At 37.0% G+C, this 16,717-nt stretch overlaps 2 protein-coding genes across 3 annotated transcripts; one reads left to right on the top strand and one right to left on the bottom strand.

The window, feature by feature from the left end:
- Positions 1-237: 237 nt before the first annotated feature.
- LOC117306615 (leucine-rich repeat-containing protein 51-like) lies at positions 238-6,575 on the top strand. Of its 2 annotated transcripts, none has more exons than XM_033791099.1 (4): positions 238-424; positions 2,413-2,550; positions 3,212-3,417; positions 4,342-6,575. In XM_033791099.1, the coding sequence occupies exons 2-4, from the start codon at positions 2,451-2,453 to the stop codon at positions 4,627-4,629; spliced, it is 594 nt and encodes a 197-aa protein (XP_033646990.1). In that variant the 5' UTR covers positions 238-424; positions 2,413-2,450; the 3' UTR covers positions 4,630-6,575. The 2 variants fall into 2 exon arrangements, with proteins under 2 accessions (XP_033646990.1, XP_033646991.1); XM_033791100.1 differs by lacking the exon at positions 238-424 and adding an exon at positions 1,702-1,770.
- A 488-nt stretch (positions 6,576-7,063) lies between these two features.
- Positions 7,064-16,717, bottom strand: LOC117306616 (ragulator complex protein LAMTOR1-like). Its single transcript, XM_033791101.1, has 7 exons — positions 16,514-16,717; positions 14,439-14,573; positions 13,961-14,034; positions 13,283-13,366; positions 12,233-12,310; positions 10,986-11,115; positions 7,064-8,534 (listed from the first exon to the last, which is right to left on the bottom strand). The coding sequence occupies exons 2-7, from the start codon at positions 14,478-14,480 to the stop codon at positions 8,442-8,444; spliced, it is 501 nt and encodes a 166-aa protein (XP_033646992.1). The 5' UTR covers positions 14,481-14,573; positions 16,514-16,717; the 3' UTR covers positions 7,064-8,441.

Raw genomic sequence — 16,717 nt, 5'->3', positions numbered from 1 at the left:
GCTTCATATTAATTTAATTGCCGGTTTGTAGTTTACCCGCATAATTTTATGAAAACACCATAGAAATAGAACCCGGAGAACGCTGAGTGTCTCATTGTGCGTGCGGTTTCGTTGTGAGACCCGGGTTTTATTTCTATGGAAAAACACATACATACGCCCTCATGCGGTCAAAAAAGTACAATACGACTTAGACAAGTTTAAGTCCTCTATCTCTACTACTAAAGTTCGTTACCCTGAACAACCAAGATGGCGACTTAAACATCTTCCGTGTCTTTAGACTTTTTGTGGCGCTTCATCCTGCTGAATGACTTTAAGATTGTATTTTTATCCATAGTTCATCATACGCAATCTCGAAGATTTGTTTTGTTAACCAAATTCGTCAATTCAAGTTACAACAAGGTCACGGTGGCGGTCAGGGAGGAGGGTAGGTTAATAAAATGGTTGTAAAATTAACTAAAATTGTTTTTAGTACAAACTATAAAAATAAAAAATTAAGGTAAATTGTAATGACTGGAACGTAAACGATCTAATTATGTAGTGTACCTAACATTCTTATATAAAATAGTAATGTGTACCTCGCCTTATCTCCACCCGTGTATCCGCACGTTTCTCCGTGCCATGACATGTGTTTAAAATAAATCCGTAATTCTCGCCAACGAGAATTGATATTGTTTTACTGTTTTCTCAAAAAGTAAAGCATTTCATGGAATAATATTTCAAGAGAAGTCTTTCACCACTACCTGCTGTAAACCCTGTAAGTTATTTGTAAATCTGTGAACTTGTTTTTTTTCTGTACCGAAAGGTTCCAATGGCTTTAATCAAAAAAATAAAAGTGTCATTTTCACTTACAATATTTTAATTTTTTTCCTCATATTGGCACACCATAGAATCCCAATTAGTAACCACCTCACGTGATCCGTCTAGTGAGTTAGTAGTTTTGTTTCGAACTTTCGAGATTGGTTCGAATCCCACTCCAGTCAATTCTTTGTTCAACCCCAAAAATCATTTACAAATTTACCCAGTCAGTTTCCCTTGTGGTTTATATTGATATCAATTGAATGTTGGCATAATAATGTGTAGTGATTTGTACCAAAAATCAATCATTTTATAAATGTTTGAGCATAACCAACATCAGGAAACTTTATTCTCAGCATGATTAAGCCTGATAAAAATACAGACCGTGAGTAAACTGCGGGGCTTCTGCAACCGGTGCAGCTTGCACAATCTAGCGGTAAACGCGAATCAAAGTTGGGGTTCGAAAACATATGAGGGTCGATAACGTATGACGATAGGATATATTATAGCCTTATAGTTTCTAGAAGTAGGGTCTAGTATCATTTTGGGCCTCGTCGGATCAGAGATTACTAATCTCTGATCCGATGATGCTTTTGAAAAATAATAGGTTGTGAATAATTTAGGAGCGTTTACCATCAATAACATCAGTTTCCCCACCATTCATCATAATGCTTGCAATTTGCATTGCCTTTTTGTTGAGTTAACAAATTGCCAAAGTTGTGTTGCAGCGCATGTTCTTTACTTCCCTCAACATGTTCACCGCTTTCATTTTTGTTCACGGGTAATACTAAATGCAAGATGATTAGTTACCCTTTTATATGCCTCAGCTCTCATGGAGTTTCAATATCAAAATATTATATTTAAATGTCCCCTCGTAACTTCAAATTCCAGAGTGGTGGCTTTGTTATTTACGAGAAGAATAGAATGCAACTCAGTCCTTAGAAATAATCCTCGCAGTATAATGTTATCGTCTAGGTAAGTCGAAAGACAACATGGCGGTTAATAGCGTTGGTTACTAATTTGGGGTGAAAAATCTTTCTCTTTACAGTTCAAAATAAAAAAAATCATTAATCTGAAAGTGATTTGGATGCATGACACTTCTACATTTAACGGTTGACTTATGTTCAAATGTTCTTTTAAAGTGCATTAAATTTGTTGTCGTGAGGGGTCGTGAGTTGTCGGTATTTAGTGCGACCGCCAGTGGACAGTCCAGTAGACCAATGTCCTGCTGAGCTTCAGCCGAGCCTGCCGAGTCGAACTAAACCTTTTGTTAAAGGGGGATTACAAAGCTACTATTTCTAGTACTTCAGCACATTGCATTGTGTTAAAGTGATGTGTGCGCTTTAATGCGTGAACGGCGAGCATCGTAAACGAACAGAGCACTGCCTGGTTGGGCATTGTAACTGGGATGGGTTGAGGGCCTGGGGTGGTTGAAATGAGAGGATCTACAAAACACAAGCTTACAATATAAATGAACAAACATTACTTCCCAAAGGCATAAGAAACACGATTTAAATTCACTAATTAGTTTAAGTAACACTACCGCAATAGTGTGCTGTTTTAATTTAAATAAGATATATGATAATATATCAATTTCATGTCATCTCCCACTCCTAGGTAACCTACATCATACATGTAAGCTGGAAGTAGATGCAATGACTGAGTTAAGCCCAAGAGGTGGCATTGATGCCAAGAATGACAACTGCAACCATCCAACTTTGGATTATTCATTCAAGGGAATGCTATTAGTGGAAGGTGAAGCAACTTGTTTAAATTGTTACAATCTAGAGTATCTTGTCTTGAACTTTCTGTTAATGGCTCCCTTAAAAACAATTGGTAATGCTTTCCTTTTTGTGGCAGCTGATATATACCTGGTACATGTACTGGGTATCTTTGATAAGCAGCCGTTTATTTTAATGGTTTTGGTGAACGTGACATATTCTGCAGTCATGAGATGGTAATCAGCTAATTATTTAATATAATTCAGACTTTATTTCCTAACAAGTGGGGGGTTTTGTTATAAACAAATCAAATTGGGAATCAATATACATGTACCTGTATTACCATAAAGAGGACTCTTAATTTTGGGGATAAAACCAAAGTTTTAAAAGTGGGACTCGATCCTTGCACCTCCTTTTCTGAAGAAATCAGCCCAATGTAATTATATCATACACCCTTAGACAATCAGGATTGCAAAGTATTGTAAACTGTATCAAATTTTGGCTACTGGAGTTCACATTTAAAGAGGGCACTAGTATTGTATGACGTAATAGTGTTTTAGGAAAAAGAGTTTAGGATCTTCACCAAAAGAAAAATCTACCCGTAATTCACAGCATTTCTCATGCCTTTATTTTTTAATTATGGGAGTCTTGTATTTGAATATTGAGAAAACTTTGTATGTTTTTTTTTTTTGCAGATGTACTGGATGAAGATCCGAGAGTGAAAATCAACAAAAATGACAAGAATTCTGAAGGGAAGGTCAACACCCAAACAGTTAAGCTTAATAACAATCAGATGTCGGAGATGACAGGCCTTGACACCACCCTGATCAAGATCGTTGAATTCCCAGAAGATTTGACCTGGATTGACCTCTCCTTTAACGACTTCTCTAAAATTGATCCAGTAAGTAGCTCTCACAAACTGCTAATACGGAAATCAAAAAGTTTGCCTATCAAGATTTCTTACCAAGCTTAACAAGTTTCGTTCATGATAGCACTTTTGTGTCCAATCTGCACCCCACCAACAATCAAGCACCCTACCAACAATCAAGCATCCTTGGCTTAATGTCCTCACTTTAGGATCCTGCCGAGTTACCAAAGTAAACACAAACGTAATCATGGCATGGAAACTGATCAGAGAATGAGTTATGAAGGTTTGTACTTTGCAGGCCTAATACTTCATGGAGGTAATGGAAGCAATTGCCTACATTGCTCCTAGTATTGGTGCCCCTTGAAATGTTACGGTAGAAATTTAACTTGCCACCATACATGCCATTTTATAAGGAGAAACTGCCTTGCCCTTACAACAGCGAAGTATAAGGCCAGTCTATTAAGACAATAGTGGCTTCTTATAGCGCTAATACCCGTAATTCAGTTACGCTTAAGGCGCTTGTGTGATAAAATAAGCATCCTTTGCTTTTCAGTGCAACCAATACATCAATGACTTGTAATGAGCACATATCCACCGTTCAAGGTGCAGTCAAACCAAAAACAAAACAAAAGAAAAACAGACACAACCAAATAAGTCAAATTAGTCCTTGAATTCATGTGACATAAGATAAGTTTTGAGAAGAGATTTGAATTTTTTGGGTACTAGACAAGATCAAAGAGCAAGTGGTCGAGATTTCCAGATACCTGGTGGCGCAGCATGAAAAAGATCAACTGTAGACACGATAGAATCCATATTCTCAAAGCAAAGAACAGCTTGGGAAAATTGAGTTAAACCTAACTTTTAATTGTGTACGTGTCCAGGGGCCCCAGAGAGAACAGTTAATTGAAAACTGATGAGGCTAAATAAAACAGACATATCCTTTCTCCTACTTTTCAGATACTTCTGAAATACACCAAGCTGAAAGTGTTGTATCTCCATGGCAACAACATCACCAACATCAGTGAGATGGAGAAGCTTGCTGGCCTACCCAATCTGATCGCTCTGACCCTTCATGGGAATCCCATTGAGGATCAGAAGGGTTACAGACAAAGCATCGTAGCTAAACTTCCACAACTGAAGAAGATTGACTTCAGCTGTGTCACTAAATCCGATCGCCAGAATGCCGTTACATGGGAACGGACTTATGGGAAACGAAAGCCACCGAAGAAAAAGGAAGAGTCATAAACTGTTTCGAGTTTAGGGGTGAATGGGTTCAATTAGGAGGAAGTGTATCATTTAGGATTTTTTTGCCGAGATTTCTTTGAGAACATTCACACAGTCACAGTCAGTTATATCAAATTTTGACATTGATATGGAAACATAAAAACGAATGGTTTTGGTTTATTGTGAATAAGTTTATTTAAAAATTGCAATAGTCAACAAGTGGCATCATTTTGCTGTGCGATTAGTTGAATAGCAAATAACACTTGTCGTCCTTACTCACATTTCAACCTCAGCATGCATCAAATTTCTTAAAGGCAAACTGAGTTTTTGTTTCAACTTTGGTTATGAGTTTGTAAAATGTTGGATTCCTTTCAACAATTATTTCTCACTGAATGTAGAATTAACATAATCTCAGATCTGGTACAAATTCTTTTACTTTCATTTTGTAGGGTAAATACATGTAAAACTATGTTTATGTATGAGTTTGTATAAATTATCAGTACATGAAAGTCAACATCCAGTTGACTTGATATTAATATGTTCAAAACTATCAGTAAATTCCGTCCATTTTTGTTATTAGTCATTAGATCAATTTTTGTACACAGATTTTTAAACGGGGAAATGTATATTTTCATTTTGATTATAATTATTAAACATGTATGTAAATGTATGATCTGATGAACTTATTTTATGGGGTGGAAAATTAAATGTACACAAACAAATTGTATTTTTGTAATTTGAGATTGATAGTGCTAGTGGTAATATAAACAGAACTGTATCGCTGTAATTTGCCATGTTAATGTCTGAACACTTTACTTTCTTTACTAATTTTGCAAAATGAAACCAACAGGAATGATCACTATTGCATTCCAATTCAGAATCCATTCCATATTAAAAAAAAAAAAAACATAATTAAACCTGGTTTCCAACCTTAAAAATGCCACTATTAATTTTGATCGTGGGAGTACAACAACTTTTGTTGACAGTTAAGAACGAGTTGTATTGCTTATTTTTCACGTCAGCCAGGCAAGAGAATAAGATCACACTCTAACAAAATCTTATCAGACATCAAGATCAAAACAGAAATATGTTCTGATAGATTGGTGTCATTAATAGACTTGTGAACAAATCGTTAAGGTTGTGAAAGCGTAATACGTTGAGTAGCTACATGTAGCTCTCATAGTGGTTGAAAACTGCTCGCGCATGCGGCTCTTGTATACCCGACTGCCCTCTGTTACAAGAGATCAGAGTCGCAACAGCAGTAGTCTTGTGGGGGCCAGCAGTCTCGGGAGAACACTGATGGTATTGCGAGAATTGCAGAGTCAGAATGATACAACTGTGACAAACATTTAACTAAACAAGTACCAGTGTTGCTTCCACAAGTGAAATAAGTTTAACTTAACAATTTTGCCATAATAAATGTGTAGCAGTACTTCAATTAAACGTGTCTAATTTGATGTTATTTTGTGTATTGGTAAAACCTTCTGTTATACCAGCCTTCTTCCGTCATCAATAGACTTTTACATTCAACTTAACGTAGTAAGCAAGTGCAGTATGAAGGATAAAAACTGCAACGATTAGTTTTTCAATTAAGAAACTGATATTGTTTTATTACATAAAGTAGTGATACATAAAGCTTTACAAATGATAAATGCAATCCAGCCAAAACGGCATTACATTTACAAAATCAAGTCTGGGTCCAATGGCATGCCCATGCTTATCCTGGAATTCTGCACGTAGGTCCTATAGAAATCACACACTTTACAGGGCATAGTAAAAACACAGAATTCTGCAAAGCAGTGCCATGAAATTGGGCCCTACATGTACAGCCAATTTCACAAAGTTGTACGACATGGCGCAATAACTCACTACTTTGGTGAAATCGGCTGCTGATCAAAATGGTCCTTTCAAAAAGACTTTTTCTTGGATTGTACAAAGATTGGAAGAAAGAAAACCCAAACCAAACATCATAAAACCCCTCCCAAACAATAACAACAAAGCAATTGAACTGAATATATACCTTTTTTTGCGACATCTTAGCCGTCACTTTTTGCTAATCTTGATTGGTGAAATTATGGGCGCCCTTCACAGAAAAAAAATATCAAAGATGCTATAAAATTACCCATATATCACCCTTAAAGTCAGTGGACACTATTGGTAATTGTCAACGACTAACCTTCACAGTTGGTGTATCTCAACATAATATATGCATACAATAATAAACCCGTGAAAATTTGAGCTCAATCAGTCATTGAAGGTGCGAGATAATAATGAAAGAAAAATAACTCTTGTCACACGAAGTTGTGTGTGTTTAGATGGTTGATTTCGAGGCCTTAAGTTCTAAATCTGATGTCTCAAAATCAAATTCGTGGAAAACTACTTCTTTCTCAAAAACTATGGCACTTCAGAGGGAGCCATTTCTCACAATGTTTTGTACCATCAACCTTTCCCCATTAGTCGTCACCAAGAAAGGTTTTATGCCAATTATTATTTTGAGTAATTACCAATAGTGTCCACTGCCTTTAAATCAGTTGTACTACCCATAACAAAAAGTACATCATTTGTCATTAAAAAAAAACTGTTTCAAATGATTTATTCAAAAGGGCAGTATTAGAATTACAACCATCGTTTAAAACCACAGGGATGATATTACATGGTACAAAATAAAAAGGGTTGACACCGACATGTAGGTATGCTTTTTAACCACATGATATCATGTTGCTGGCTGGCAAAGTTTGTCTCTCATTAAAAAGTAAAATTGACAGTGTTCAGGCAAAGAAATGTACCATACCTGAATTCCCACAACAGCAAAAAATGAATATTGACGGTGTCACTTTTTTTTTACATAAAGAGTTACATTGTACAGTACTGGGCATTTCAGGGTTGGCAAACTTAGGGGTAGTTCATGGGCATGTATTCTGTAATGCCACAAGGGTGCTAAGCATCTAACTTCTGCGCGAACTGTGTAAGTGAAGAATGCCTAGTAATGCCTAGGAAATGTAGTTATGTGGAGCACGCACAAAATTTCCTGCTTAACCCGCGCAATACCCTTGACGCAATCCCGGAATTCCATGCTTCCCTATAAGCACCAATTCTTTGCTTACAGTAAGCGTAACTACATCCTTATGGATCAGTGAATGCTTTGGGAGTTTAACTTCATGTAATTGCAAAAAAAACAGGTCAGACTGTAAACCCCTCAGTAAGGGACAACTCCTGGTTTCATGACACACAGGTAATGACTCATACTACCTGACTACACTGACAGATGCCACATCATCTGCCTTTATTTCACAATACAATGTGTCCATGTGATTAGTTAACAACCATAAGGGTTGACAGATTTGCAGCTAACCATACTAGAACACACTGTGGCCAAAGCCTTTCTCTGAACAATAGTTGTACATGGTTCTTTTATGTTCATTGCCCAGGACCTACGACTTAATGCCCCATCCCAAGGACGAAGTAAATATAGTTAAGTCTTTTGCACAAAGACACAAAGTGCCATGACCAGTGACCTGTCAACACTAGAACTTGAGCCAGGTGCAATAGACCACTTAGCATCGACACTCCACAAATCCTGCCCACTAGTCTTAAGATCTAGGCATAGGTTGGATCTATGGCCTGGCTGGACATGGGTATTTAAATTATTTATCTTTTTTGGGAGTTTTGTTAGAAAACAAATCATTTCCACCATCAATGATACGTTTGTTCCATCGAACAACACGAGCGTATTGACTGTACATCATACCAATTGATACAATAAGTCTTACAAACGTAATGTATTTTTTTGTTCAAAATTGTATGTACAAATTACATTTGTATTACGGCATCTGTCAGACCATTGGAAACTGCACAACCAGATCCTCTCTGTGTTTTACTTTGACGCCACTGACTGCCTTGGAGGCATTTTCAGAAGCAACTGTGATCTGAAAAAATGTATAAGAGAAGGAAAAAGAACAAGAACACTAATAAAGATGATGTTGAATATGCATCAAGGATAAAGAATATTCATTTCGGTTTTACCCATATACATCGGTGTGTGTAAGCACTAATAACTCGGTACTTTCCACGAGTTCTGTGAAAAAAATCACAGGCATAAAGTAATAATAAAGTGACAGATATAGAAAGATATGGAAGTAACAATTGTACTGTAAAAATCAAGGCATTGAAGTTAAAGGGGAAGAACAGCTTCTCTCAGTAAAATCCACAATTAATTACTATGGAAAGACAGTAATTTACTAAATGCTCAAATGATCTTTGCAAAGGGCCCAGCAGCCGATTTCACGAAATGCTAGGATGAATCCTATATCGAGTTAGGCCGAGTAGTCTGAAGGTTTGCATGCTACAGTGCAGGGCTGGGACTCGTCCTAAGTCTTAAGATTAATCCTAAATTAGGAAGAGTTTGGTGAAATCGACGGCTGGAACAAAAGTAGGAAGCAACAAAAGCAGGGAGCACCCACCACCCTTGGCTTATGAAACGGCAGCCATTTATAATAATACAAGAATGCGATAAAACAAATCTTTCCCAAATATGACTTGGGTTCCCAACATCTACTGAACATCTACTGTACATGCCAACATATTTGTCTCTATTGTATCCAGTGTTACATTCGGGTTTCATGTATCTCTTGTTTCAACTCAAAATGCTGTGCATAATAAACAACATGTTTAGGTATGCACTGCTTGCACACAGCTGATGGAGCCACGTGCATAACAGGTCCATCAGATCTTTCATTTTGGAATGTAATCTTCAAGTGCAGTACCTTTGGTACTTTAAACATTTGACCCTCATTTAAACCATTGATGATAATGGTTTGGTTCAAAAGCCTGATGCAATGATTTACATTTCCATACAGTATTTGTACAAACGGTAATCCGTTCATAACTATTATTATTGCCATTATTATTGAGTATTATTATTCAGGTAATTATCAAACTACAGACAAACAGTAGAAATACATAAAACATACAAACTCTAGCCTCTGGAAAAAGAGCACCAAATTGAAGCTTTTAAATACGCAGCATGAAATTAGACAACATTTCAAGCATGCAAAGTTTCATCTCCAACTTTGACTTTATAAGAAGTTTGTTTGCACATTCAATAATATAACTCAAAACTTTTTAATCATAGTAGTTTTGTAGTGCACATCTATTTAAAACTATAGTAGATATACAGTAAGTGTCATGCATGAATACGGCAAATTGAGAATTATATGTTTACTGCTTGAAGGTTGATCTTGTTTGCATTATCAAAGGTCATCTGATGTCAATACCAGAATACAATGCATGACTCAGACATGTGTATTGCACACCACATAACTATTTCATTATTAAAGTGTACATAAGACGACCAGAGTTTACTGGTTGATGATGAGTTTCAACCAGCTCTTCTCAAAAGAAATTGTTTCAAACTTTCTGTTTTATACAATGACTTTCTGTCATCGGACATGCAACTTTGTAATAGACCATTTCATGATCAAATATCCCCAAACATGCTTTGGAGTGCTTCCGAAGCTAGCTATTTGATTGGCTACCAAATTCAACCAAAGATTTAACATGTTTAATGCAATATGTAACAGGCAGTTGAAGCCAGTGGCTGTATGTCATCATACAATTGTCACAAACTGCACGTTCACCAACTAAACCACCTACAACAGTTTCCCGAATAATAAAATCTCTGCAAAATGTTTAGCTACAAAATCCATTATCTTTAAAAAACAATTCCAGAGTGTTTTTGTTTGCAGAAATGGGATCCTACTTCATGGCTGAAGTCACTCATACTGGTTGAATTCAACCAAAGAAGCTTAAATTCTGGCTTATAACTGAGTATATTTTACCCGACTCCAGTTTTTCTACCGTGCCGTGTAATGTGCACTTCATCAATATGCACGTTTACCGAGCGCTGTGCATTATTTTTCAAAAGAGGAAGTGGTCAACCTCATACAGGGCAGCATTTCCTGTTTTCTCCGGCACCATTATATGTCCTACATGTAATACCCAGAAACCCATCAGCATCAAATAACATGTTTGTTTGATTCAGTTGAACTGAGGACAACACTAGTACTTTACACGGGATCATACATTTCACTATAATTAAAGAGTCCAACATTTCGTGTTCTGAGATGGTTTTGGATGTTATTAAAGTGATGAAGGATCGCAGTGAATCATATTACAAATTTTGGTTTTAGACAGAAGAACTTTACATAACATTTACATTGGCTCGGCTCATAACAAGATCCGCGTCTGAAGGCGCTTCAGAGTTGTTCCTATTTACTGAAATAGTTGATCTTTCGACTTCTAGCCCGCCAGTCGCTCCTAACTATTTCAGATGTGAACTTTCATGACATTTCAAAAATATGTATTATAACTATACTTACCAAATTAATATCTGCAAGTGAGACTGGCTCATCAGCCAACACTGTGTATGGCACAGAGACACCATGTGGCAAGACCAGTAAACTAGAGGAGGACTTCTTAGTCCCAGTAACAACTACGGCTACTCGTGAGCTGTCAAAGATATAAATAAATAATAAATAATTTGGGGGGGGATAATCATCCTTACTCGCAGTTACGCGGCTACAACGTGTTCCAGAAGCAGGCATGCAAGGGCACAATTGGCTGCCAGCCACATCAACTCATTATGACCATGGAGCACAGCCGTGATGGAAAGTGTTTGGTTTTTCCCGAGGGAGGAAAACCGGAAAACCCTTGTGGCACAGCAGAGAACCAACGCACAACTCAACTCACATATGGCCCTGGCTGGGAATCGAACCAGGGTCACCTTGGTGAGAGGCGAGCGCTTTACACACAATCCAACTATGCCAACCATGCAACAACAAAATCTTAATATTTTTCAACAATAGCAAAAAATTAAAAATTCTGCCGTCATATAAAAATGGTCAAAAGCAAGAGCCACCACAGGTAAAACAAACAATATTGAAGGGCAACAACAAATACATTTCCAATGCACGAATCACAACATTTCAAATAAATTTTACCAAAGAGTGAGTCATTGCTGACAAAAAGGTATGCAATTAGGTCTAAAGAGGGTGATTGGAACAGGCTGTTGTATCTAATAAAATACTCTATGCGTGACATACAAATGTAAATGGTATCTGTGGGCAGAGATGGTTTTGTGATTGATTTAGCTCAGTAACGCATTTAGTTGCACAAGGCTGTATACTCCCCAGGGAGCTGAGATGGTTCAAGGAATGATTTAAGGCCCAGTGACCAGGGGTAAAAATGTAAAGCGCTTTGGGACACCCTTCAGTCGTAAAAAGCGCTACTATACACTAACTATTATTATTATACAGACTTTAAAAAAGGAGAAACGGGCTAAGCACACACAACTTTCTGTTTTCTGAGGCACTCAAATGTTAGCAAAAATAACCTGGAGGAAACCTGTATTCCTTGATACAAGGCGCATGTGTGCAGCTTACACAATATTACCAGCATTCTAAATCTCCAGATACACTGCACGTTGCATGGCCATTGTACGTACAATAAACGAGAAAATTTCAATACACGTACGTAATTACATATCTGAGTACTTATAAATTAAATTGGCAGGAGCCAAGTTAATAACAAATACAGGAAACATTGAAAAAGGAAATGATGGAATTACCTGTATGTCCTGGCTCTGTCTAAGTATTCATGTTGCTCCATTGTGTGTGAGTCGATTGCTGATACATCAATCACATCACTGAACAAATTAAAGATCAATCATCAAATTAATTTCATTCGTATCATTCCAAGGACACAAATAAAATCTTGAAATTGTCAGCCATTGACAAACTATCGTCTTAGAAAAAGACTGTAGGATGCTACATTAGGAGGGAGGTAAAAAATATAGTGCATGTAACATTAAAATATAAATTTTGTATTGGTAAAACGGAAAAATTCAACACGCAACACAAGTGACTAACATTTGTAAACACCAAACACACAATTGGTTGTCATTTGATTAGTTTCATCATTTTTCATGCCATGTTTTGTATACTGTCGAGTCACTCGCTAATTTAAAATAGGAGTCCTACAGTAATTATGGAATACTTCCAAAATAATCGTTCTTTTTGTCCAAACAAGACATGGTCGAATCAAACAAGGTTGGTGTTCACATGAATTCGTTATTTTTGTTTAGTTTTGTATTAAGAATTTGACAACTGTGAGTTTGACAACTTTCCGTGACTATTTTTAAGTTTATTGTGGAAACAACTTCAAATGACATTTGAAGATCTATGTGCGGTTTTTATAAAACAAATATTTAATGCATTTGGTTTGTGCATTGTCGCAGAATATAGTCACTCAGTGAAATCTGGCTTTTCCAACTCAGAAAAGTCAGAAGAACACAATAAAGGTTATGTGCTAAACGACATTATCAAAAAGAACGATCCATTAAGCTCCGCCCCATTGCGTAATTGACCAATCAAAGTCCATTATGGCGCAACCAAAAGTCCAACGAATAAAGTCTGGCATGCGTTTGGGTATGCTTGGGGGCTCGCGGCAGAGTAGTGCAGAATGGCATTGGAGAGGCTCACATGTTCTTGCTCACACGCGCGCCGTGGGCAGAGCCTAATGGATCGGTCTATTGGGGTCCTTGGCTTTCAACTACATTTTCATAGTACAATAATGACGTTCCAGAAATAAATGCGAAACACTAAAGAGAATTACTTACTTAGCTGCCTTGTGCAGTATCCTGTTTAGCTCTGATTGTTCATCACCTATCTTTAGGGCATTAGGGCTCTGACTGCCATACTCACTGAAAATAATAAAAATGAGCCAAATGCAATGAAAAAAATAACCGCGGTCTCTTGTTGACCTTGATACCCAAGCATCTTTATCTGCCAAAATATAGTGCTCTGGTAATTGAAAACCTGAATGTAGACAACATTGGTACAGTCTGCATATTCCAATAGAAAGCAGTTGTTATTCGGGCCCATGGAAAAGTCATACCACTTCCTGGTGTTTTCAGGATCCAATTTAAAGGCTCTGCTTTACTTTAAGCAAAGAATCAGGTGAAAGATGATTTCTGCGCTTACATCAACATAGGTTAGCTAGGAATTTCTGCATAGTCCAAGTTACTAAGCGTTCTTCGCTAAAACAGCTAGAGCAGAAATTGATAAATGGTGATCACAAGCGCAGAATTTGGTAGTAAGCAGATCTTTGAAATTGGGCCCTGGTCACAACTGTAGGCATTTGCATGTCTCCAAACTGTTGTAAATTCTGCTACATGGGAGTAGCATACAGAACTTAGTAAAAAGTATTTCTATTTCTGGTATAATACAGAATTATCCAACTTGGGCGATGTCATAATAAGCTTCCCTTCTCATCATTGTATACAACGCCTTAGTACCTGTTTATTGGTCGACTAGAAGGATGTCGACCAGGATCTGCTAAGAGCCCACTTCTTTCATCCGCACTTTCATCCTGTACAAAGAAACAGTATGATAATAATAACAATAGCTTGTTCTTGTAATAGCGCATTTCACAATAACGTCTCAATGAGCTTTACATCAGTGCCCCATTCATTCGACCAACAACACAACATTCCTTTAATCTTTCACAGCTGCCATGGCGCTCCAGTGGCTTTTCATACACAATATCAATCTCTACCCTTGCAGGTACCCATTTATACAACTTGGCGAAGAGAAGCAATTACACAGTAAAGCATCTTGCTCAAAGGAAACACAAGTCATGACCAGGACCCAAACACACACTCGGATGACTAAATCGCCAGAACTTGAATTTGATGCTCTTAACCACTCAGTCTTGGCACCCTACAATACAATAATGGAATGTTGAAATTCTTAGTGAACATGAGAGACACTAACCTGCAAGTGCTTATCCTCATCTCGTCCAAAGCAACAACCCATTGTTTTACATGTGGTTTAACTTGCTCATCTAGACCTGGATGGATGGATGTTAATAGTAGTAGACAATTCTGCCTGAATGTTCCTATACTGTACCTAATAACAGAATTTAGAAGGAAAACCAATGGATTAAGTTATGTCAGTATGACAATGTATGCAATGGAGGTTAACATTTTTACCGTTGAATTAGCAAATGATAATCATTACTCTCCCTGATCTGCCCCACGTTGTAAAGGGACACACCGGCTCACTGTTTACGCAATTTAGTGCTCTAGAATCATAAATAATGTTTTTATAGATGGTTGCTGTAAAAATCATCAAAATGTCACGTAATTAGGGGGGGGGAGGGAATCGTGAGGGATTCAAAAGCGTCCTTGTGAGAATGTATTTTGAAACGTAAGAGTACCTGCAAATCTTGAAACGTAAGCCTAGCTTGACTCGGGATTGAAAGCGTCATTTTTGATTATAGCGTAACGAACCTAAACGATGTATTCATTTGATACATTTACAATCAATAACTGCAGCCATATTCCCGATTTAAAAACAGTTTTGACCTTCAATGTAGAGCTGCAGTAAAACGACAGCAAACCAAATGCCAAAGGCAGTGCTCATTGGACAGTCAAAGATTTGCTTGAAAGGGCAAGGCAGTTTTTTCTTTTAAGGATACTGGCACCTTTATGTATTCTGAGGAGAATTTCACTTTATTGGGCATCAAGACAATGACGACCAGGGGCATCAATGAAGTACATGCATCGTTTTACCGCCCTGAGAAGGTCAGTGCCTCTACAAAATATTCCCCCACAAAGTGGCAATACTCATTTTGGCTGCTCTAAGTTTAAAAGTATGTCTAGCACCCATGGCACAGTCGCAAGGCCTAAAACACAAGGTACTGTATTAAAAATGTAGATTAAAGTTAAAAGAGGTTGGTAATACTGTATTGTATTTGACTGTTATACTTGTGAATACTGTGTAAATAAATGAACTGAACTGAAATCAGTAGTTGCAATAATTTTAACCCCCCATCCTCCCGACGTTGATTATCAGCTGGTCTACAATAAGCAATCAAAGTAAGGAAAGAAGATGCTGTATTCTATTCTACTCCTTGAAAAAAATTACCTCCAATTGTTTGCCAATATGACCACAAAAAAATGCTACGGGTTATACAACCTTTGGGGCTATTATATCGGGGGTTATAAATGTTAGAAGTTGAGATCAACAGACTAGGCATATTTATTTTCTAAAGTTTTGACAATGAAACACAAAACGTTAGAAACAGAAACGTTAAAAATAAAAGTAAAAGCTTTAAACATGTTAAACATAAATCATTAATAAGTTAAATGATACAAAAAATTAAAAGGTACAATAATAAGAAGGGGAGGTTTCTTTTCTACGTGTAGTTTCATGACGTGAAAATAAAACATTCCTCCTAAATAATTATAGTTATAATAGTTAATACAAACAAGCAAGGTTTTTTTTAGAGACTGACAGTTACTGAACTAGGTAGTTGGGAAAAGTTTCCGTATGGCGTCACCACTTTTTCATTTGATACGAAATAATATACTATACTTGTAATATCCAATTTACATGTACCTCAATGAGATAGGCTGTCCCTTTTTGTAAGAATGAGTGAAAAAATGGTGGCGACATATGGAAAGTTATCCTCTAACCTAGTGGTATTATTGTCACATTCAACAGACATGACAGAAGAAGTCAATAATATTAGAACTGTAACCCTATAGCCTATAGTACTTGCTACTTCCTTCCTTGCAAATAACCATTGCAAATGAGTGGAATGAGTATGGCCACTGCTGGCACTGTCGACTGTATTAAACAGTTAAGAACGCGAACTGTGGTGTGTGTGGGCTGTACAAATCAATTAAACACTAATAATAATAAAAACATTAAATAATGATTAAATTAAATATAAAATCGGAAATAAAACGAGGCAAGTTTCAATGGCAATTCAATTAATTATTACATTTTGACATTTTTTTTTTTATATAAAAATTAAAAGCTTGCTCATTTTTATACATTACCTTCCTTTAAAACAGGAACAGTTCCCAGTTACGCAACAAAATGTCTGGCTAGGAATAACATCGTATATTTGTAGCAGATTATTGTTGGTAATTGTATGTTTTTCACTCAGGAATACGACACTGTATTGGCGAAATGTGGAGTTAGTTGACGAGCAGACGAGAGGTCAAGTTGATAAACTCCCTATTCTCAGCATGCACGTGACC

Source organism: Asterias rubens, unplaced genomic scaffold, assembly GCF_902459465.1.
Source record: "Asterias rubens unplaced genomic scaffold, eAstRub1.3, whole genome shotgun sequence".
NCBI lineage: Eukaryota > Metazoa > Echinodermata > Asteroidea > Forcipulatida > Asteriidae > Asterias > Asterias rubens.
Note: the sequence above shows the minus strand (reverse complement) of the source record. Positions and strands in the feature narration are given on the sequence as shown.